Source organism: Canis lupus, chromosome 5 (genome assembly GCF_011100685.1).
Source record: "Canis lupus familiaris isolate Mischka breed German Shepherd chromosome 5, alternate assembly UU_Cfam_GSD_1.0, whole genome shotgun sequence".
NCBI lineage: Eukaryota > Metazoa > Chordata > Mammalia > Carnivora > Canidae > Canis > Canis lupus.
The window spans coordinates 19,915,915-19,939,181 of NC_049226.1; the positions used below are offsets into that span (position 1 = coordinate 19,915,915).

The window sequence follows — 23,267 nt, forward strand, 5'->3', positions numbered from 1 at the left end:
TGAATAAAAAAATTGAATAAGAGTGTCGTATCAATGTTAATTTCTTGATTTTGACTTTGATTGTGGTTAGGTAGGGAAGGGAATGTCCTTGATTGTATGAAATAGTAAAGTATTGGCAGATAATGGGACACCGGGTCAGAAACAAATCATTCAGTAAAAAGAAAATTCTTTGCACTGTACTCACAATTTTTATGAAAGTTTATGGTTATGAGCAGGAGGAGCTGTGGCTATTGTTTTGTGGCTACTTTTTTCAATCCAATAAAGTATGGCTATTTTTTTTTCGGTCTACCATAATGTCCAAAATAGAACTCTTGTTTCCAACCCTCAATATGCTACTTCCTCTCTCAGAACATCTGCCCTCTTGCTTAAGGCAGAAACCCCTTTGTGTCAACCCCTCCCTCTCACCCACCAGCAAGTCCTGTGAAGTCTAGCTCCAAAGCAGGTCTTGAACCTGTTCACTTTTGGTGCTGGTACGACCTCTTTCCCTGAGCCACCACCTTCGTGGAGCTGTGAAGGAGATGTCCGTGCGTCATCTGTGTATTCTCTGCTGGCAGCGGGGCCTACATGGTGCCTGGTGGGATGGATGCTGATGGGCAGCTGGACTTGAGGAGGGAGGAGAGGCATTGGAACTCACTGAGGCTCTCAGCATTTGTCCATCAGGGTACGTGACTGCACAGTGTCCTTAAGAAGGTAATGGACACGGCATCCCTTCTGCCTTCAAACATCACAAGAACTCTTCTTTTGGCCAACTCTAGTTGAAACCATACAAGGAAGGGAGTTCTGGGAAATGCAGTCCCCAGTGTAACCATATCAACAGAGCACAACTCCCCATGCCATCCCCTCACCACCCAACCTAACGTGGCCACCTGCCCGTACTCCATCACATCGCAGAGCTGTCTTCATTTGCTGTGTGACACTTACCACCGGTTGCAGTTGTCTAATCTGCTCACTGAGCTGTTCTCGGCTCCCAAGTTATCTCAGGACACCATGGATCTTGTCCGTCCTCAGTACTTAGAATAGGAAGTGGCGTGTGGTGTAGAATACATGTCCCATACCACCTTGACTTTCACAATTCCCAATTTTGGATCTGTTACTTATAACACCCTGCTTCCACATGCTAATTTATTTTATTAAATAGGAATTAATAGAATTCTGAGCTTGAGTAAAAAATAAAAAAACCCCACAAACTTCTCCCACCCAAAGAGACTTAAGCAAAGGGAAATACATTGCTTCATGGAATGGAAAAGTATAGAGACTCTTGCAGGCACAGCTGAATCCAGGAGTCTCCAGTGCCGCTGAGATTTCCTCTGCTTCTTGTGTGCTGGCTTCAATCTCAGGCAGTCTTTTCCCCTCCACGGGTGGCACCCAAAGACTTCTCTTCTCATGGGATTGGTGAGCATAGAGCTGCTTTTTGCCAGTAGTTTCAAGAAAAGCCCTGGGAGTAGAAGGGGGAACCCTCCTCCCAAAAATGGAGGTGCCATTGAGAGCAGAAAGGAAAATGGACACTTGCTGGGCAGATGTGTTTGTTCACCAGAGCTTTGTTGTAAGGATTAAGAGTTGAGATTTTGAAGTTTCTGGCACATAGTACGCTCTCGATTGATGATAGTTGCTGCAACAATAATTAATATTGTCATGTAATTATCGTTACTGCGTGAAAGCATTTTGTACACTGCAGGGCACCAAACGAATGTTAGATAATCATTATCTCCTTTGGAGCTCTGGGCAGATTAGACAACCTAATTCAGGGGCAGAGGGGAGGAGGAGCTCTCGTTTCCCAGACCCTGGTGGAGGACCCCCTGCTTTTGGTCTGGACAGCCAGATGGGAGGGGAGGCGTGGTCCTCCTGTGGTTCTCAGGATGACCGCTTGGTGGCAGGCTTAGCCTGCTTTGTGCCCTCCCAGCCGGTCCCCCGCAGCTTTCCCAGGAGCCTCGAGGTCCACACTCCTCCCCAAACCTTCTGCCTGAGACCCTCCCTGTGCTGGAGATGGGGGCGGGTCACACGTGCATAGATGCACACAGAGGACTTCAGTGGTGTGTCAGGGCCGCGGAGTGGGGGCAGGGAGGCTTACACAAGTCTGGGGCACCTCCACCACAAGTTTGCAGGACAGGCAAGAGGCTGGGTGTGTATTTGGGGAGCAGCCTAGGCACGGGACTCCGGTGGACATGTGTCACATTCTGGCTGCACAGCACTTGCAGAACATCCTTGCTCTGTTGCACAAAGTTCCAGCCTTCTGAGTCTCACCTCCTTTATGGTGAGGCCTGGGAACTGCTCTCCCCAGGTGTCTTTGCAGTTGCCCACCAGGCACTGGTGAGACCCAGGCCCTTCGGACCAGAGTCACAGATGTGAGACTTCACTCTGCACATAGGGCAACCTGAGGAGAGAGGTTCTGCCCAGAACACCACCCCGCCTTTTTTCCTGGCAACCATAGTGGCAGAAATACTGGCTTTCTTTTGGAGGTGGGGGTGAGGTGGGCAGGTGGTAGCAGTTTGGAAGGTCAGGGGCCTGCCCCAGACGTGGCGTTGCTGGGGAAAGTGGGCAGCGGTGGCTTTCTCAGTGGACCAGCTCTGCAGTAGTCCTACGGGCATTGCCTTTGGAGCCTGGGCTAAAGCCTTGTTTTCCGTGCCTCCCAGGATTGTCTGAACCAGCCAGTATCTTTTTAGTAAAATCCCGTTTGGGTTTGAATCCATCAGAATCAGAATCTTTGGTTGCTTGCAGCAAAGAACCTTGACTAGCATAAGTACTAACGCTGTTTTAATCACATGCCAAGTACTAAGCTTCTTTTAAATCACAAACAATTCTATGAGGTAGGAAATCTCACTTTATAGATGAGGCAAAGGTACTCAGAGTGGTTAACACTTTGCCCATGGCCACACAGCTTGTGTATACCCGTGCCTCTGGGGTTTGTGATCTTTCTAATATGGATACTGTGCCATGAGGGTAGGGACATAATCTGTACCTCCCATGACCCAACTCAGTGCCAGATGCTTATTGGGTGCTCAATAAATAATTGATGGTGACAAATACTGAATAAGTGAGTAAATTAAATGCTGCAATCTTTTGTTCTTGGAGTTTGGTTGAGCTCAATGTGTCTCTGGGCAAGTGCAAGCTCTGATCAGATGGGAAGGGAAATTCATCTTTGAAAGTCTCATCTCTTGGGGCGCCTGGGTGGCCCAGTGGTTGAATGTCTGCCTTCGGCTCAGGTCGTGACCCTGGGGTCCTGGGATGGAGTCCCGCATCGGGCTCCCCACAGGGAGCCTGCTTCTCCCTCTGCCTGTGTCTCTGCCTCTCTCTGTGTGTCTCTCATGAATAAATAAATAAGATCTTAAAAAAAAAAAGTCTCATCTCTCTCTTTAGAGCTCCTTCCCCCCTCTCAGCATCCCACGTCCTGCCTGCTGCCCCGGCTCCAGCCCACTGGCTCCATCTGCTAACAGTTAAGTGCCTGTCTGCCTGTCCGGAACGTGAATCCGAAAGATGGCTACAGTCATGCTGACCGTTTGCTTCCTCTGCAGTCCGTGCTCCAGAGCTGGGTGGGTGCTCAGAGTCGTTGCTGTCAAAGGGTCTAGAATCTGAACAAAACCAGGTAGGCCTACGATGCAGCAATCTCCTCTGGCCATGCCCAGCGCCCAGGGGCGGCCCCCACCCCTCCCTGAAGACTCAGCTGCCCACTCTCAGGGCAGCTCTACCAGGCCACAGTCTCGGTCACCGGGCGTCAAGCTGGCTTCTCTGTGACGCTGGTGCTACCTGAACTCTCGAGAGTTTCACGTCATAAGCCCCCGCTGCCGTTTCCAGCTGAGGAGCCCCCTGATGTGCGAAGGCAGCCCCTGGAAGTCTCTGGGGTCCTGCCCCCGCCCTCCCACTCTGCCCTTAGGTTTCAGTGCCCAAGTGAGGCCTACGGGCCGCGGCCCAGGCTTCTCTGCAGACGTGGCTGGGAGCTCCCCCCGCCAGGTGCTCTGCACGGGCCTTCTGGGGAGCCTGCGGGCCTGAAATCCAAACCTCCAGGCTGGGGCAGGCTCGTAGGCTCCTCCTTGCGGAGCCCTTAGGACAAGGTTCAAATTCTGGCTCCGTTTCTTCATGGCTGTGTGACTTTGGGCAGGTTAAGGAACGTCTCTGTGCTTCACTCTTTCATCTGTAAAACAGGGTTAATACGAGTAGCTGTGTCACGGAACTGTTACAAGGACGAACACAGTAAATATTTGTTAAGGGCTTCGAATGGTGTCCTAGTGCTAAGAGAGTTGTTTCAAAAATAAAACTATCGGGCAGCCCCAGTGGCGCAGCAGTTTAGCACTGCCTGCAGCCCGGGGTGTGATTCTGGAGACCCGGGATGGAGTCCCACGTCGGGCTCCCTGCATGGGGCCTGCTTCTCCCTCTGCCTGTGTCTCGGCCTCTCTCTGTGTGAGTGTGTCTTTATGAATAAATAAATAAAATATAAAAAAAACTATCAATGTCAACCTCGTGAGTGTTTTTGAATGTCTGCGCTGATTGCAAGTTGATAGCCACTTTAAAACCTGTAGCCTTTTCCCTTTCTTTTATTTATTTATATTTTGAAGCTCTCCTCGGAGCCCCACCCCCGCCAGCAAGCACTTCTGCAGCCGGATTTGTAGAGCGCACAGCTTACATCTGTCCCTCCGGCGGGACAGCGCCTGGGCCGCTCATGTCCTGCAGCACCTGGGCTCATCGGGGACGCTCATGCGCCCTGGGCGTGCGTGGGGTAGTGTGCTGAGCCCTGGGAAGTGTCTTGCTGACACCCAGACCCCGGCGCGGCGTCTCCAGCCCTTCCTGTCTGTCACCTCGTCCCGCAGAGCCTCCCCCAGGTCGGCCGCCTGGGCTGGCCTGAGGCTCCAGGTGCTGTCTGAGGGCCACCTGTGGTGGCTTCGGGACCCCGGAGCTGGGCATCTACGTGCTGTCCACACGGTGTCCCGGGAGATGTAGAGGCCTGCGGCGGGGGTGATGCAGGAGCCGGGCCACGCGAGGCCGGGACACACAGCTGCCGCTGACTTCCCAGCCTGGGCCGCGGGGTGCGCTGGTGACTGGCCAGAGTGACCTGCTCTCTTTCCCCCTCAGGAGGAGCGTGGCAGGACTCGCCGGCTGGGTCCTGGGCTCCAAAGTGTGGCTTCCTGGGGAAGTTTCACATCATCCGCCCAAGAGATCTTTGCAATTTTGTTCCTCATGCTCACTGCCACATTCCCAACAGGCTGCTGACAGCCATCGTGGTGGGACGCGCTCTAAACAGACTGTCCCGTGTGGGTCATCTTGTTCCCAGCTGGAGTTCATAGCCAAGCACCTGGGCTCAGCTGCTTAGGAAGACAGAGCACAGCCCTGTCCCGTGGAAAGCCAAACCCCGGACCCCTAGACCTGGGGACCAGCAGATCACGCCTTCCCAGCCTCCCAACCCAGATTTGCCCCCTTAGAGAGACCTCCAAGGAGGGAGTTTCCTGGTTTTGCTATGTCAGCCTTTCCCATCAGGTAACTGTGGTTTGAGTAGTAGGCATGGGGTAGCACGACTCTACCTCTCAGGGTCCCCTAACCCGAGCCAATCCAGCCTGCCTCCATCCCAGAGGTGCTAATCACTGGCCGGACACTGTCACAGCTTAGAGGATGGAGAGGCGTGGGGTGACCCATGATCACGAGTCAGGGCAGGCAACAGCTGAGGATCCCCAGCAGGTAGACCCTCTCCAGACACACAGACACCCTGCAGCTGAGCCACGCTGTGAAACTCGGTTAAAGCTGCCATAAGCTCTGTGCTCACCTTCAGAAAATAGGTAAAAAGTGTTTAACAATTCCAGGCACTGCAGGGAAGTGAATTATGGTTTCTGTAAGTTCTGGGATGTGGGAGAGAAGATGGACCTTTTATTTTATTTTATTTTATTTTATTTTATTTTATTTTATTTTATTATTTTTATTTTTGTTTATTTTTTTGTTGGAATTCAGTTTGCCAACATTTGGCATAACACCCAGTGCTCATCCTGTCAAGTGCCCCCCTCAGTGCCCATCACCCGGTCACCCCATCCCCCTGCCCATCTCCCTTTCTACTACCCCTTGTTCGTTTCCCAGAGTTAGGAGTCTCTCATGTTCTGTCTCCCTTTCTGATATTTCCAATTCATTTTCTCTCCTTTAGCCTTTATTCCCTTTCACTATTTTTTATATTCCCCAAATGAATGAGACCATATAATGTTTGTCCTTCTCCGATTGACTTACTTCACTCAGCATAATACCCTCCAGTTCCATCCACGTCGAAGCAAATGGTGGGTATTTGTCGTTTCTAATGGCTGAGGAATATTCCATTGTATACATAGACCACATCTTCTTTATCCATTCATCCTTTGATGGACACTGAGGCTCCTTCCACAGTTTGGCTATTGTGGACATTGCTGCTAGAAACATCGGGGTGCAGGTGTCCCGGCATTTCACTGCATCTATATCATTGGGGTAAATCCCCAGCAGTTCAATGGCTGGGTCGTAGGGCAGGTCTATTTTTAACTCTTTGAGGAACCTCCACACAGTTTTCCAGAGTGGCTGCACCAGTTCACATTCCCACCAACAGTGCAGGAGGGTTCCCCTTTCTCCACATCCTCTCCAACATTTGTTGTTTCCTGTCTTGTTAATTTTCCCCATTCTCACCGGTGTGAGGTGGTATCTCATTGTGGTTTTGATTTGTATTTCCCTGATGGCAAGTGATGCAGAGCATTTTCTCATGTGCGTGTTGGCCACGTGTATGTCTTCTTTGGTGAAATTTCTGTTCATGTCTTTTTTCCCTTTTCATGATTGGATTGTTTGTTTCTTTGCTGTTGAGTTTAATAAGTTCTTTATAGATCTTGGATACTAGCCCTTCATCTGATAGGTCATTTGAAAATATCTTCTCCCATTCTGTAGGTTGTCTTTTAATTTTGTTGACTGTTTCTTTTGCTGCTGTGCAGAAGCTTTTTATCTTAAGTCCCAATAGTTCATTTTTGCTTTTCTCTTGCCTTCATAGATGTATCTTGCAAGAAGTTGCTGTGGCCAAGTTCAAAAAGGGTGTTGCCTGTGTTCTCCTCTGGGATTTTGATGGAATCTTGTCTCGCATTTAGATCTTTCATCCATTTTGAGTGTATCTTTGTGTATGGTGAAAGAGAGTGGTCTAGTTTCATTCTTCTGCATGTGGATGTCCAATTCCCAGCACCATTTATTGAAAAGACTGTCCTTTTTCCAGTGCATAGTCTTTCCTGCTTTGTCAAATATTAGTTGACCATAGAGTTGAGGGCCCATTTCTGGATTCTCTATTCTGTTCCATTGATCTCTGTGTCTGTTTTTGTGCCAGTCCCACACTGTCTTGATGACCACAGCTTTGTAGTACAACCTAAAATCTGGCACTGTGATGCCCCCAGCTCTGGTTTTCTTTTTCAATATTCTCCTTGCTATTCAGGGTCTTTTCTGATTCCACACAAATCTTAAGATTATTTGTTCCAAATCTCTGAAGAAAGTCCATGGTATTTTGATAGGGATTGCATTAAATGTGTAAATTGCCCTGGGTAGCATTGACATTTTCCCAATATTAATTCTTCCAATCCATGAGCATGGAATATTTTTCCATCTCTTTGTGTCATCCTCAATTTCTTTCAGAAGTGTTCTGTAGTTTTTCGGGTATAGATCCTTTACCTCTTTGGTTAGGTTTATTCCTAGGTATCTTATGCTTCTGGATGCAACTGTAAATGGGATTGATTCCTTAATTTCTCTTTCTTCAGTCTCATTGTTAGTGTATAGAAATGCCACTGATTTCTGGGCGTTGATTTTGTATCCTGCCACACTGCCAAATTGCTGTATGAATTCTAGCAATCTTGGGGTGGAGTCTTTTGGCTTTCTATGTACAGTATTATGAGAAGACAGACCATTTATGTAGTAGGACAACAGGGTGGGAGCAGAGTATGATCTGGAAGAGTGCCAGGAAGAGCCAGGACACTAAGCAAGGAGCAGGATAGTGCCCAAGATAGGTTTGGTTAGCCTTGTTAAGGACTTTGCATTTGATCCTGAGGGTAGTTGGGAGCTCCTGAAGGTCTTTCTGGGAAGATGGGGGAGAGAAGGGGTTGGCAAGATGAAATTCACCTTCTGCACAAACTCATTCTGTGCAGAGCGAGGCCAGTGGATTGGAAGCCACCAAATAAAAGCCAATCAGACCTCCTTCTTCATCTAGCTGTTGCCACCCAAGCTCAGCCTACGTGAGACCAGAGTTGCTAGGCCAGAGATTTCTGTATGAGACATATATGACCATGCTGGGAACAACTCTCATGGCTCAGGGCCATCCTGGCCTGCCTGCTCCAAGCACTAAAGGTGAGGCTGGGGCTCTAGTCACATGAAGGAGGTTCCTCACAGGCGACCTCAGTGGAGCATTTCTGAATACTATGTGGAAGGAAGCAGCCGTGGAGGGCACTCACTGGAGTGGCGGTGAGCATGCAAACACTAGGCTGGCCAGGGTCCTAGGTCATCTTTTTGTAGCTGCAAGTCAAAATCTACCCTCTAAACTCTTGAGCAGTAACACTGTGTGCCAGGCAGCAGGACAGGTGGAGGTGATTCTGGTAGGGGAATAAGAAGAGAAGACATGGTGTCACTGCCTCTCCCACCCTTTCCCCTGAGGTGAGGCTGTAAATGGCACAGCAGGATTTTCTCCTGTGAATTTCTTTTCTTGGTTCCTTGCTTGCTTCGCTCCTCTTCTTAATCCATATTCATTTCTTTGGTGATCTCACCAAGTGCCAGAGTTTTAAATGCAAGCTCCATGCTGACAGCGACCATATGTGTCAGCACACTGGACCTCTTGAACTTTGGTCTCTTCTGAATCTCCACTAGGGTGTTCACAGTCACCTCCAACAAAGTGTCCACAGCCAAATTCTTTATCCCCCGTATCTGCTTCTCCTTCACTCTTTTTAGAAAGTAAATGGCAGCTATACCTTTTTAATTGCATAGATCCCAAATCTGGAAGTCACCCTTGATGCCTTCCTCGAACCCCAATATCCAGCTCATTATCCAATCTTGCTGGCTTCCCCTTCGGGAGATTGCCAGAATCTGGCCATTGCCTACCCTCCACTGGAGCCAACTTGCTCCAAGTACACCATCTTGTCCCATATAGATTATTGTCTCTAATTAGTATCCTCAGCATCCTCTCTTTCTCTCCTACAGTCTGTTCTCCATCTAGCAGCCAGAGAGTGATCATTTCAAAAATCAAGTCATGGCAGGCTTCTGCTCCAAGTTTCCCCTTGGCTTTCCATCTCACTTGAAGAAAAAAAGCCAAAATTCTAACAGTTGTCTGCAGACCCAATGTGATCTAGCTCATGGGTACCGTTGCCCATCCTGTGCTCTTTGCTCCAGCCACACTGGCCTCCTTGCCGCTCCTAAAACACACAGGGCAGTCCTCACCTGAGGATCTTTGCACTTGCTGTTCCCTCTACTGGAGATATCTTTGTTCAGATATTTGCATGGTTTCGTCCCTGACTTTTTTTCAGGTCACTGCTCAAATGTCACCTTTTCAGAAAGGAGTACTCTGACCGCCTCCTTACCTGGATTTGTTATCCATGGCACTTACCACTCCCCATTTATAGCCACAACAGACTGAACCATGCTGTGGTAACAGATCCTAAGGCTAAGTAGCTTATAACATAAAGGGCTATCCGGTGATCTGCTGGAGCCAGCGTTTACTGGCTTGAGAGGATTGTTATATTTTCAGGAAATTTTATGAGCCAGTTGTTATTGAAAGTTAAATTACATAAACCTACAATCAACAAAAATTGTGTTTAAAATGAAGGCAGTAAATACTCAAAATGTATCATTTCTCAATTATTTTGCTACATTTTACTGTTATCAATGTGTATTGATAGCTTATTGTTATTATAAATACATATTAGTGTTTTCTCTGAGCTTGAGGATCTTTAGGTCTCTTTTATCCTCATGGTGGAAATAGGCTACTGTACTCTACCTAACTCCTCCTTAGGCGAGGACATGCTGAGATCAGCCATGCTGGGAATATTTACTACTGAGTGGCGGTGAGTGTCTACTCAGTGACTACTGAGAGCTGCCAATGCTACAAATAGGGCTTGTTTTTTTTGTTGTTGTTGTTGTTGTTTGTTTTTTGGCAGTTTTGGTGTTTGCCTAGACTTAAGAGTGATGGGGAAATATTTGTGATATAGATTAAGTTTACCAATATGCCATGTGTGCAGCCATCCCACTGCGGCTAGCACAAAAATTGAGGCCATATTCTAATATTCAAAACTCACACCCAATTCTGCAGAGGTCACTCACTGATGAGTGAGTGAAGTTCCAACACTCTGAGCTGCAGTGCCTCATGTCCATATTACCCGTTGACACCAATGACTGTATCAACCAATGTTCTTGTTGCAACTTCACTCATTAATTGTGAGCATAGGTTGATTCTAGATAAGAGTTCAGCTAAAATGTGCTACGAAAAAATTCTGTAGCGTATGGAATTTCAGTACAGAGTATATAATTTGTAAATTGCATTGTTTCAGTAAAGATGTATATACACCATATGTATAAATATCCCCTTCTCTTCCCCCTTGGAGGAACATTGCCCAGAGGTCACCATGGGGGTTATCCCTCATGCATGCTCCACGTCCATCACAAGTCATCTGTTCCACATCCCTCACTCTGAGCCTAGGTGAAGGCACTCCCATCACCTGCAGCATTGTTGATGGCTGTGGCAAGACAAGACGGACACACACACACACACACACACACTGGCTATCGAAGACTCTGCCTGGGAGTGACACACACTGCCCTGCTCATAGTCCATTGACCAAAGCAAGTACACTGTCACGCCTACTTTATGTGACCAGACAAGTATAGATCTACCGTGTGCCCGGAAGGAGGGAGGGGAGAACTGAAATATTGGTGAATGGCCCTAATGGCCACTACAACATACTAGTCATTTATGTAGCTGTTGTCTGCTCCACCCCACACTTAACACTAATGTTCTGAAAGAGACTTTTGTTCACTGCTATATCCTGAGCCTCTTGGAGACACTCAGCGACTATTTACTAAGGGAATCTCAGAGGAGACCAGCCTGAAGGAGGCAAGCTCTGGAAGTAAGCCCCCCCCTGGATCATTAGAGAAAGGGTCATCATTTCACGATACAAAGTTTCTCACTCCTTACCTTGCCATATGCAGCTGGAAGTTGGTGCCACAGGAAATCACGTAGATACATGTGGCTCTGCGTCATAACAGGCTCCAGGGCCAGTGAAGGGACAACTCCTGGGGATGGATGCAGACATCCACCCAGAGGAAGACAACACCCCAGGATGGGGCTAGAGGGGGGCACACAGGACACAAAAGAAGGAGATGCCTCAGACCCATGCAGATGTGGGACTGGCCTGCTCCCTAGACATCTCATTTGCTGCTTTATTCTAGTGCTGGTCCTGGGACCTGCTCTGCTCCAGGGATTTCCAATTCCCAACACAGCCGGACAGCAGTATATGCAAGAGAATTCTGAAGACGAAGTCTTCTTCACTCTGTCTAGCTCAGAGACTGTAATCAACTCCAAGGGCTGAGCAGTATGGCAAAGAAAGAGAGGCATCACATATTTTGGAATAAGCCTCATGCTCCTCCCTCCATGTTGAAACCTTGGGGCTCAGGTTTAGATTGTTATTCTAATTGGGTTTAAGGCTATCACACACCTGGGGTGCCTCCAGCACTACCTCTCATTTGTTGAGTACCTACTATGTGCCGAGACGGTGCCACACTCCGCTTTCAAATGCACTGCTTCACTCAGTAGCCAGTGCCTCAGCTCTAGGAGTTTGGCAGCTCTTGTCTGTTAAAAGAGGAAACTGAGTCTTGGGGAGATTAAGGAAATCTTCCAAGGTCGACAAGGAAGTGGCAGAACCAGGATTTGAATGGAATCTTTCTGAATCTGTTGGCTGGCCATTCTAAGATGAGGATTCCCCTATCAATATGAGAGAAAACAGTGGAAACCAACCTTCAGGCAACGTGAACTCAAGACATTGCATTTAACTGACCTTGTTTACAGGGGGAAAAAAAAAAACAACCCACAGACCACTGGCATTTCCACGTATGATTGATGTGACAGGCTCGCAACGAATGGAAATAAATCCCAGTTAGACCATAATGGGTTTTTTTCTTTCAATTTTTATTGAACACAAGTATTCTGACAGAATGCAAAGTCAAAATTCTCAGTTAGTACTCAGTATTTACACCAGTGAGAATGGAAACAAAGGTGGTATTGATGTTTCACTTGGTAAAAAGTTTATAACAAGAGAGAAGGCCCCCAAAGTACGGAATGCTGGGTAGGGATGTTAATGGAGGTCTGAAAACCACCATCCAGACAGACAGCCTCGAGTGAAAGCCTGGGACGTGGAAGGGCTCCATAGAAAAGTGTGAAAACAGTCCCACTTCAGAAGCTGTACTATGTGCACTACGGCCCCCCAGGATTCAGAGACCCCGCGCGCGGCACCGGGGGTGCCCCTCCAGCAGAACTTGGCCATGCCGCTAATTATGTGAATACATATGTATGGCACATACACATATAGACACATAGACATTGGAGACTGGTAGAGTTGATCCCGCCTTCAAAAAAATTAAAAAAGGAAAACTATAAGCTTTTATCTCTTAACATAAAAGATAGAACATCTTGAAAATAAAGTGACTCTCTCTTTGATTTTAGAGAAAGCATTGCTCTGTTTTTTTTTTGTTTTGTTTTGTTTGTTTTTTCTTTTTTTTTTCTTTTTCTTTTCTTTTCTTTTCTTTTTTTTTTTTTTTAAAGAAAGGAAACCTCATGCGTGCGGAGACAAATCTATGTATAATGAAAGAGAGGCAGACCAAAAGCCAAAAGGTGGGCAGAGTCTTGGGTGCCAGCTAGTGGCGGAGCCAGGGTTCTGGGTGGGCTGGGGGGGCGTCAGCTGCCCTGGGCCAGGTTGCTTGAGGGTCGGCTATACCTCTTTCTCTTCCTAACCATTGGAACCAAAGTCATTGTGCCTGGCCACAACCACTTGGCATGAGATGCAGTCTTGGTGAAGTATAGCGTGGGCTTGGCTGAGGTCGTCAACGCCATTAACATCAGAAGATGAGCCACTGATTCCACCAGATGACCCAGCAGGTGGGACGAGCCCACCAGGCCCTGCTGGGTCCTCCCGCCTCAGACACCCAGGAGCTCCCATTCTGCTGTGTGCTCAAAGAACTGTCTGCGCGTTACTCATGCCTGAGGGCCTGTGCATTTGAACCACAGATTTGTGCAAGCCCTAGAATCAAAGGGGCCAGAGCTGGGTACACTGGATCCTCCATTTCCATCCCCAGGAGCTGAGAAAATGCAAAATAACCCCACATTTAGCAAATGACAAGACCATTATTTTTCACAGTTTGAAATTATAATCTTAGCGTATCGCCATTGATCAGACTGCAGAAGTGTCAGAACATTGGGGAGCGCAGCCCACAGGACAGACTCGGGGCAGTCTTGCCACCCTCACCTCTTGCTGTTTTGTACCTTGGGAAAGGAATGCATGCCGGAGGGCTGAATTTCTGTTTCCTTAGCGTTATCTTCATCTTCTTCATCATCATCATCATCACTTTTCTTTCATTTTCTTTGTTTAAAGGCTTCAATTCCTTTTAAGAGTTATTATTTTTTTTGTTTCCTGAATATTTTTTTCTGAACTATCTGCTATACCTTCCACAACCAAACTATGTTGAAGTTTTATTTCAATACTATGACAAAAACACGTTTCACACTAAAATATTCACGCATCCACAGTGCACAAGCTTGCAGTTCTAAAGTAGAATGAGAAAAAAAAGCAAAATTTCTATACAAAGGGCTGGCTTTTCCCTTCTCCCCCCTCCCATCCCCCTTAAAGTTTCTGTATTTTTTTTTCCCCACTTGGTTTCCAATCCAGGAAAGTTGTGTTATGACTCCAGACAGCAGGTTGGTTTTTTTTTTTCTCTCTCTCTTTTGTTTCTATAAATGCTGCCTAAGTGAACAGAAGGCCGATGTTACTTTACTTCAACAGATTTCCAAAAAAAGACACTAATTCCCTGAAGCACACATGCTCTTCCGCTCAAATCTAGATTCTGAGCTCAAAAAGAAATTGTACGTATATATTTTATTTGGCTTTCTACAAAAAGGGGATGTTTGGGGTAAAAATGTGTGTTCACCAAGACCAGCCCCAACTATACAATCTTCTCTGCTTCATTCAACAAAGCCTAAAGAGTCCTTCAAAAGGAAGGACTCAGATGCCTGTTGGGGGGTAGACCCTTTTTCACAGATACAGGCAGGTGGTGGCTAATCAGAAAGTGGTCTAACCCCCCAGGAGATACAAAAAGGACCGAGAACCAAAAAAACAAAAACAAAACCACTCCAGAACGAGATGGATTTTCACCTGAGCTGCACACAGGCAAAAATTTCAAATCAGAGAGGGGAGGGAGTTGGGAGGGGGGGGGGGAAGAGCCACTGTAAACAATCATATTTTGTAAAGTTGTCCCGTGCAAAAGCAAGCCTGTGATGACCCTACCCGCCTCTAGGCAGTGTTTGTAACTTAAAAAACAAAACAAAACAAAACAAAACAAAAACAACAACAAAAAAAAGAAGGCAGCTATTTTACACGGACATTTAAACACAACCAAAGTCAAACATTTGTCAACTTGTAAACATTGGAAAACAAAGTTGGCAGAAAGGGGGAAAGAAAAGAATGAGAAAGGAAAGGAGAGAAAAAAAGAAATCAGAATATTGCAAACTGAGATCTACCCCCAGAAGCTGCAATTTGGCATTCTTCCTACAAAACAAGAGTCTACGTGGGAATTGAATTCAGCTAGCAAGGGTGACACACTTTGCATACTGAACAAATACAAAGTGAACAGAAATTATAACTTATTTATGGGGCTTTACAGAGTTCAAACTCGACTCAAAGTATAAAAATAAACTCGGACTTTGTTCATTCGTTAGTCTTAGTATCTGGAAGTATTTCTCTGAAACTGGTCTGTGCCAATTGGGCAACACCAAGTGCGGTCTTCCTGAACCTAGATTTTTTTTTTTCTGAGCTTCCTAGATTCTTAATTTGGGGTCCTTTTGTTTGATTCTTAAATGGTTTCAGGGAACAGAGTGTCCTAGTTTGGCTGTGGGTTTAACCTTTTTGTCTCGTTTTCTTACAAGTGAGTGCGCGCAGCAAAGGAACCCTTTCTATAAACCTACAAAAAGGAGATCCCATGTTTATCTGTTTAGCTTTTTTTTTCTTTTAAAGGCAAAAGACACTAGAGGAATGAGATGTGTGTGTGTGTGTGTGTGCACATGTGAGATATTGGGAATGCTCTGGTGAAGCTGTGGTGTCACTTTTTACTTTGATCTGCTCATTTCTTGTCACCCATCATGCTTTGCTCTCATTCTCCTTTGTTTGTGTGGCGTCGTTGGGGACCGTCTTGACTTCGGCTGGCGCTGGCTTCGTTTCTGTCTCCTGGCACTCCGACTTTGCTTCTACTGGGCCCTTCCTGCGGAGAATTGGGAAAACAGCGCTGAGACCACAATCTGCAGTAACTCACCCTTCAGCCGGCCCCTCAGGCAGGGCTCCAGCTTAGAGCAATGGTCTCCATCCTTGGCTGCACGCTGGAATCACCTGGGAGCTCTAAAAATCAAGGAGGCCTGGGCCGTCCCCCACAGAAATCCTGATTTAATTGATCTGGGCATGATGACTTTTAAAAGCACCCAAGTGACTCTAAAACGGAGCCGAAGTTGAGAGCCACTGAATCAGAGGAATGAGACCTTCCCTGTTCTGGTCCTAATCCAAAGCCGGGGGCCCAGGAGCCCAGTCCTTACCTGGGGTAGTGGAAGGGACAGCACATGCGGCCCTCTCCTCACCCCGACTGGCCGCAGGAACCGCAGCAGCTCAGCTTGGTATAAACGAGACATGCTGTGCTGGGTTCCTCAGCCCTGACTCCAGGGCCCCTCTGCAAACCACCTGGCTCTCGCCTGTCCTCACTCCCACCATATACTGTTCTGTGTTTAGGGTCAGAAGATGCTCTTTGGGACTGAGGCAGCTTTCCACGGCATGACAGGCTAGAGTTGGCTGTCAGGCTGCACATGGGGACGGCGGGGAGTCAGAGGGTGGCTGAGTGGGCAGGGCCAGTGGAGTCCTACTTCCTTAGATTCTGGGGTCCCGGGGAGGGTCCCTCCCATTTCAGGTCTTGGTGGCAGCACAAAGCTCATCTGGGGCCCAGATCCTCTATTATAAAACACACAGAGGCTTTTCCATAAACACCTCGGTCTGGCTCTGCCTTCCTAAGTCCGGTCTAGGGGCAAGCGGCCTCAGACCCCAGCTCCGGCTGCCCTCTGCCATCACAGCTAAGAAATCTGTTCACTTAAGGACCTTCCCTTGACCTTGGAGACGCAACAGTCATTCAAGGCTTGTGAGCTGAGTCTTCTCAGACACACCAGGTCAGGAGGAGCAAGAGTAGGTGGCGGTAGTGGGGGCGTCGTGGGCATCTGGTCGGAAGTGGCACAGGGCCTTCTGGACCACATCCTCACCCCACGGGGCCTCGGGGCCCGCCTCATTTCCTCCCGCCCGGCAGTGCCATCGGGTGGGGCCCAGCCTGGCACTGGGTCACACACTGTCTGTCTGCGGCCCCGGGGCGGCCGGGAAAGGTACCTTGGCCTCCTTAGCTCCGCTCAGCTCATCGGCGGCCCGATCGCAAGGGCCCCCACCCCCACCCCCGGGGGAGACAGAAGCCACCGCTCGATGGTGAGGAGAAGACGTAATTAACGTGGCCTAATTAGCGAGCAGGCGGCTGCCCCTGGGCCCCGCTGCCTGCCCCGCCGCCTCCGCCTCATCCCAGCCCCCGGGTGGGCCGTGGCCCAGAGAAGCCCTGGAGGAGGCTGAAGGCACATCTAACAGAACGGACACGGCACGGCACAAACGCACACCACACGGGACACCACCCGACGACAGCGGACAGAGAGAGGCCGTACTCGGTCTTTGCTGGTGCAGGCGACACAGAGCTGTCTGCAGTGGGAGGAGCAAGCGCAGGGGCCTGGCCACTGGCCCCAGCGGCGGGAGCAGGAGAGCCCAGGGCTGCAAAAACATCCTTTGCAAGGTCAATATCTGGGGTCTTGAAGTTCCCTTCGTCCATTTTAAAGTCCTCGCCCTGGGCAGGGTTTGTGGCGCTGACGGAGGCAGCCTCGCTCTTCGGGCTAGTGAGGCCCGCGGCTGCCTCGGCCGGGCTCTTCGCGGCGGCGCCGGGCTGGGCGGGCTCGGGGTCCGGGCCTCCGGTGCCGGGGGCCTCCTGCGGGGCGGGGGGGGCCTCTGCGGCGGGGCCCGGCTTGCTGGCTGGAGGGGCCTTGGAGGCCTCCCCCGCGCCGGCGGGGGCGCTCGGGCTGAGCACAGCCCCCGGGGGGGCCAGGACGCCAGAGGACAGGCTGCCGGCGGCGGGGGCCGAGGTCGGGGTGTCACTCAGGTCGACGAGGGGGGCGACCTTGGGGGCAGTGGCTGGGGGCGGGGAGGCGGTGGCGCCGCCGGGCCCCTTGGAAGGGGTGGCCTGGCCGGCGGGCACAGAGTTTGAGTCAGGGGCGGCCGTGGCCGGGGGGGCAATACTGGAGGTCAGGGTGGTGGTCTCACTGGTGGGGCTGTTCTGAGCAGTGGCAAAGGTTTCGGTGATAGTGTCAGAGTTAGCGGTGATGGTGGTGACAGAAGGCAGCATGTCCTCGACAGTGGCTGTGGTGTCGGCAGGCAGCCTGTGGGGAGGACAGGAAGTAGAAGAGAGTAGACGATGAAGCTCAGACGAGACAAAGAGGCGGGGGTGGTGGGGGGGGGGCTGCAGCCAAGGAGGGGTCGCGGGCGGGGCATGCGGGGACGTGCAGGCACGACACAGACCCACAGAGAAACGAGGATGGCGAGAGGAAGCACAGTGCCCAGGCGGGCAGAAGAGGAGACAGGAGACACAGAGCACCTGGCAGCCTAAAGGCACCTGCGGACGCCCCTGCAGCTCTCCGCGCTCGGGCTGCCGTCCCCTCCAGCCCCGCTGGGGCCCTCCTGACCTCTGCCTGCACCCCAACTCAAGGAGAGGCCACCGCTGCCGGTGCCCTCGGCCCCCGGAGGAACTGGGGCCCGCCGTCCTCCGGGGCTCCACGGGCAGTGATGGGCAGTCGCGAGGGAGGCAGACAAGGAGGGCGAGCGGCCGCCAGGAGCCACGGGGTCTCCGGCCGGAGGTGTCGGGCTGCCCTGAGCCTGCACGCCCTTCAAACCCACAGCACTCAGGATAGCCAGCGGTCATCACAAACTCAGGGGGGCACGGTTCCTGCCTGAGGGCCCCCCAGGCCTCCGAGACAGGAGGGCCGGGGAGCTTCACACGTCCCTGCCTTCTCTCACCCTTCTAGGAAGAACGCAGAAAACCCTAGAGTTCTTGAAGATCCTCAACAGAATCTGCTAAGCCTCTCAAAGCTCAGTTCCTCTCAGTGATGTTTTGCTCCCTTCGTCCATTTCCAGGATGTGTGTGTGACTCCAAAACAGGCTCTAGAGACTCCACTCGTCCCAGCAGCCCTTTCAGAGCCCCTACCGTCCCTTAACAGCACCAAGAATGCCTTCTCTCTAGGGAGAGAGTGGGGTCAGGCATCTCTGGCCAAGGGCTCCAGAACCTGGCCTACTTTGTTTGGCGGGGAATGGTGGGGTCAGAGGCATGGGAGGTGTGGGTGGGGTGATGAGGTGGGTGTGGGACTCTGCCAATGGAGAATGGGGCCCCTCCCCGCCCACATACTCGGGCTCTGTCAGCGGCGTGGTCTCATTGGGCTCCGTATGCTTCCCTCCATCATGGTTTGGGGTCCGCTCCTCCTCAGTCCGCACCTCCACGATGGGCTCCTTGGACTCATCTTTCCTGTGGAGAGAGTTGCTGGTTCAATCCTGGTTTGCTGGGGCAGGAACGGGGCTCCTTGGAGAAGCCAGCTACAGCAGGGGGCGCATTTCAAGCCAGGCCCAACTGCCTGAGCCTCAGCTCCCACTAGTCCTAGCTGTGCGACCTTGAGCATCTGATTTGCTCACCCTTCATCTGTAAAATGGGGTAAATAAGTCTCTATCTTGCCTAGCTCTTTAACGTTGACTGAGATATTAAGTGTGAAGTGCCTGGCACAGAGAAGTGCTCAGATAATCTGTGTTTATGCAGATTAAGTGCCTGACATGTGGTGGTGCTAATAGCTAACCCCTGCTCTGTCCCTTCCCGCCCAGAGTCTGTGAAGGCTCCTGCTAATTGGCTCAGGATCTGTTCCTCCAAAGACGGGGGAGGGGACAGCATCTGGCTCCTCAGCTCTCAAAGGACAGGACATTTTAACTGTTCTGTTGGTGGGTGTAACCTAGTGTTCAGGAAGAGCACCTTGCCCTGAAGCAGCTGCTCGATAAATATTTGTTGGGACACAAATGAATGAATATGTGAATGAGTGACAGCAAGGCAAGCATGTCTCTCAAATGTTATGGCAGGTCCCCTCCTCATTCAGCTCTGAAAATTCCCCTCATTCTGACCTATGCAAGGACTTTCAAACTTCTCTGAAATTCTAGTACGTTAAATGTGAGGTTGGGACCAAGAGTTTGCTTTTCCACCAGGTATCCCCAAAGGCCATGCTTTGAGAAACATTTCTCCCATGAGATGGCTCGTAGCTGCCCACCCACCCCCAACCCGAGGCAGAGCCCAGACCCCAGCAGTGGCAAGTGGATCTGCACTCACGAGAAGGCGGCTTTGCCTTCCTCCATGTCCTTGCCCTTGGCTCCGGGCCCGGCCTTTCCACATAGGTTGACAGCGATGCACATGAGCAGGCCACACTTGTTCAGGAAGTAGCAGGTGATGTCCACGACCACCAGGAGCAGGACAAAGATGACAATGAGGATCCCCACGATGGCCCCAGTGCTCAGGCCTGATGTAGGGCTGCCGTTGGCTTGAGTGGGAGGGAGAGAGAGATGGCTGGCGGTTAATATGCTGACATCCAGACTCCTGGACCCTGCAGAGCACCAGCCCCTGGGGTGGGGGAGAGCCTACAGGACAAAATCATGGCATTTGTGTCAAGAGGGGCACCTTCCATGGATCCTTTCTACACCTCGGTGTTGAGACAACAGTTTCTTTGTATGTTCTAGAGGGTGAGATAGCAAGCTTATCGCATAGACCAGGGGACAGGGGCATGAGGCGCCCACAGGTCAGGATGCGACTGGGGACTGGGAGCTATGTCTAACCTTGTGCTCAGTCTGAGCTTCCCCCAGACTCATTGTTCGCCATTTTTCCTGGGAGCCTGCCAGCAGGCAGTGGTCACTGGTTTCAGACTGTGGTTCCTGGGAAGAGTCAGGGGCAGGGTCTCCACTAGGGAGGCAGGGGGTTCCCAGGGCTCCCTGTGGGCTGGTGGTGACATCAGGCACCTTGGTGTGCCCAGGATATACCCCACTTCCTCTCCTCTTTAGGAACAGCTCTAGAGGATCCCAACACTGGACAGTGTACACTGACTTAATGGTTTATCCTTCATGGCCTGTCCTTCTTCACTGCACCCAGGGAGACAAACGAAGCCCATTTACTCTGGAGACATGGAGGTCTGCCCAGGCCCGGTAGGCAAGGTGAAAGGTTTGTGTATACTCACCATCTGGGAGCTTGGACACACTTGGACCAGACTTCAGGAAACCCAGTAGACTCACCCAGAGATGCACGTCCACACGGACAGGCACGCTCACACTCAGGGCAAAGATCCTCTGTGCCCACTACAGACACGCATTCTCACATCCAAGAAGTACCCAGCAGTACCCAGCACTCCCGCTTCTGGCTGGGCTCACTTTGAATGCCTCCGCCTCTGTGTCATACTCCCCTGCTGTCCATCTATGACCCCCCAGGACTCTGAGGGATTGATGGGCTCACAGAAGGGCCCCAGGCTCAGCTCCCCAGGACCTCCTGTGACTGATAGGAGTTGCCTGAGGTGGCCTCCTGGCTGGTGACTGCCCCCCGCCCCGGTGTCCGGGAGAGCAGTGGTCATGCTCCTCAGAGCAAGAACCCATGCAGAGCTCTGCTCATAAGCTCGTGTGGAGACAATGAACTCAGATGGAAATATGGGCATGTCTGCTTTGTTCCTCTTTTGGAAGGACAGAGCTCTAGAACTAGCAGCCCCACCCCACCACCAGACCTTGTCTGAGGCTTCCTGTGCTGCCGGGCCCCACTAGGATGATCCAGGTCTGCCTACTAGAGGCAGGAACTGTGGCCAATGCTCTCTGGGTCTCACTGCCCTTTTGCTCAGCACCAGACCAGGCCTGGAGGCCTGCCAGCCACATGTCACACCAGATATTGGAGGAACACGGAGTCCGAGGTGACAGGTGCTATAGATGGGCCACATTCTTCTTTTTCCATTCAGTCTGTGTCCCAGGGGACACTCCTCTGCCTGCCCGGGGGTCCCTGCTCAGGTACCATGGAGCTTCTTCAGCGGTGCTCCTACCCCATCAGTCTTTGTTTCAAAGTTTAATTCGGGGTATGAACCACCAGCCCAGCATGCCAGAGAGGACTGTTCACTCACAGCTTAATTCGTAGTACCCATGGCACAGTTGGGTCTTAGGTGGAGAAGATTCTCAAATTCTTGAATATCTTTGGCTTCTCTGGGACCTTGGTCTTGCTTCCCAGCTTTTCCTTCTTGGGCTCGCTGGCTGGTCCCATCCAACCTGCACTGAAAACCCTAGCCTATCCTCACAAAGGCATCAAGACAGACAAAGGGCTCTGTGCTTTGAGGACCCAGCTCTGGCCACACTGCTGTCTCCGGACTTGGGCAGCAGGAGACAGCCGGCTGGCTCCCTGCGGTCCCACTACAGGGGGTCTTTTCCCTAGCAGCTCACGAAAGCAGAATAAAGCATCCATTCTTCTTGAAGGTTCTCGCATATTCCACTCAAATAAGCAAAGAGAGGCACGCAAGCCTTCCTGATCTTCAGAATCCCCAAGCTGTTTCCCCAAACAGGGAGGAAATACCAGCCTTGGGCTTTCTCTCTCTCCTGTCCCTGGGCTGGAAGCCGCTGCCACCTCCTGATGGTGCCCCAGAAGTGTCAAGTGGCTGCTTCCTGAAGAAGGAGTCTGAAGTATTTGTGTGAGGGGACAATGTTTGTGTTTTCGGACTCTGTGGTTCGAACTCTACATTCTGAGGTTTATACGTAAATATGGCTTTAGGGGACAAATCATATCCCTAAAGGGGACGGCAAACCACTAGGAGGTGGCTCCGTGTTTCTGAGAGGCAGCAGTCTTCCAGCTTATGTGCTAGACTCATCAGGCCCTGCCAGAGGCCAGTACCAAGGGCACGTAGTGGGAAGACCCAGGAGGCAACAAAGTCCCCTGTGATGTGAGACGGAAAGAAGGGACACGCTCCTTCCTTATATCTGAGGTAAAACTTAGACTCTGCCTCCTGGCCTAAAGGCCCCACACACGCTGTAGACTCTCCCACTCTTCTGACTGTTGTACCTCATGGCGCTGGCCGTCTACCCCATCCCTATGCTCTGGCCAGAGCCTTCACCCCACCTGCTGAACACACCAGCCCACCCCTGCCTCACAGCCTTGATAACCTCTTACCTCCAACACTCCAGCCCCATAACCTCCTGGGTGGCTCTTTGTTGTCCTACAAGCCTCAGCTCAAATGTCACCATATCAGGGGGGCCCCTCTCCCTCCATCTGCTCACCTCTCAACCAGTGAGGCACCTCTTCCCAGTATCTTTTTTTTTTTTTTTAATTTTTTTATTTATTTATGATAGTCACACAGAAAGAGAGAGAGAGAGAGGCAGAGACACAGGCAGAGGGAGAAGCAGGCTCCATGCACCGGGAGCCTGACGTGGGATTCGATCCTGGGTCTCCAGGATCGCGCCCTGGGCCAAAGGCAGGCGCCAAACCGCTGCGCCACCCAGGGATCCCCTCTTCCCAGTATCTACCACATTACCTGTTTTCTCCTCTTTTACTTCTATCTGCCATTTTCTGTTCAGTTACCTGATTTTTATTTGGCTGCCCCTTCTGGAATGTTCTACAAGTGACTCTACCTGTCTTATATGTCCTCGGCATCTAGGACAACCTGACATAGGGGAAGCATTCAAAGAATATTTGTCGAGAAAATGAGTGGGTGTTTAGTCTGGAGATGACGACGCCACCTCCGGATACCTACAGGGGTGTTGTGAAATGGAACTAGTACTCTTGTTCGGGATCTCTGTGGGGTGGAAACCATTGGATCCGGGTTAGATTTCGGCTCCCCTCGAGAAAGAACTAACAGAATGTGAGCTGCTTTGGCAGGCAAGCCCCCTGTGGCTGGAGGCGTTCGAGCAGAGCCTGGCCCA

The 23,267-nt window shown here is 50.7% G+C and overlaps 1 protein-coding gene across 2 annotated transcripts in view; it reads right to left on the bottom strand.

The window, feature by feature from the left end:
- Positions 1-12,104: 12,104 nt before the first annotated feature.
- The window catches only part of NCAM1 (neural cell adhesion molecule 1), a 295,792-nt gene continuing 284,629 nt past the window's right edge, over positions 12,105-23,267 (bottom strand). For both annotated transcript variants that reach the window (NM_001308484.1, NM_001308483.1), the window contains 3 exon segments: positions 12,105-15,459; positions 18,715-18,831; positions 19,672-19,879. In NM_001308484.1, the coding sequence (NP_001295413.1) occupies positions 15,339-15,459; positions 18,715-18,831; positions 19,672-19,879 (446 nt within the window). In that variant the 3' untranslated portion in view covers positions 12,105-15,338.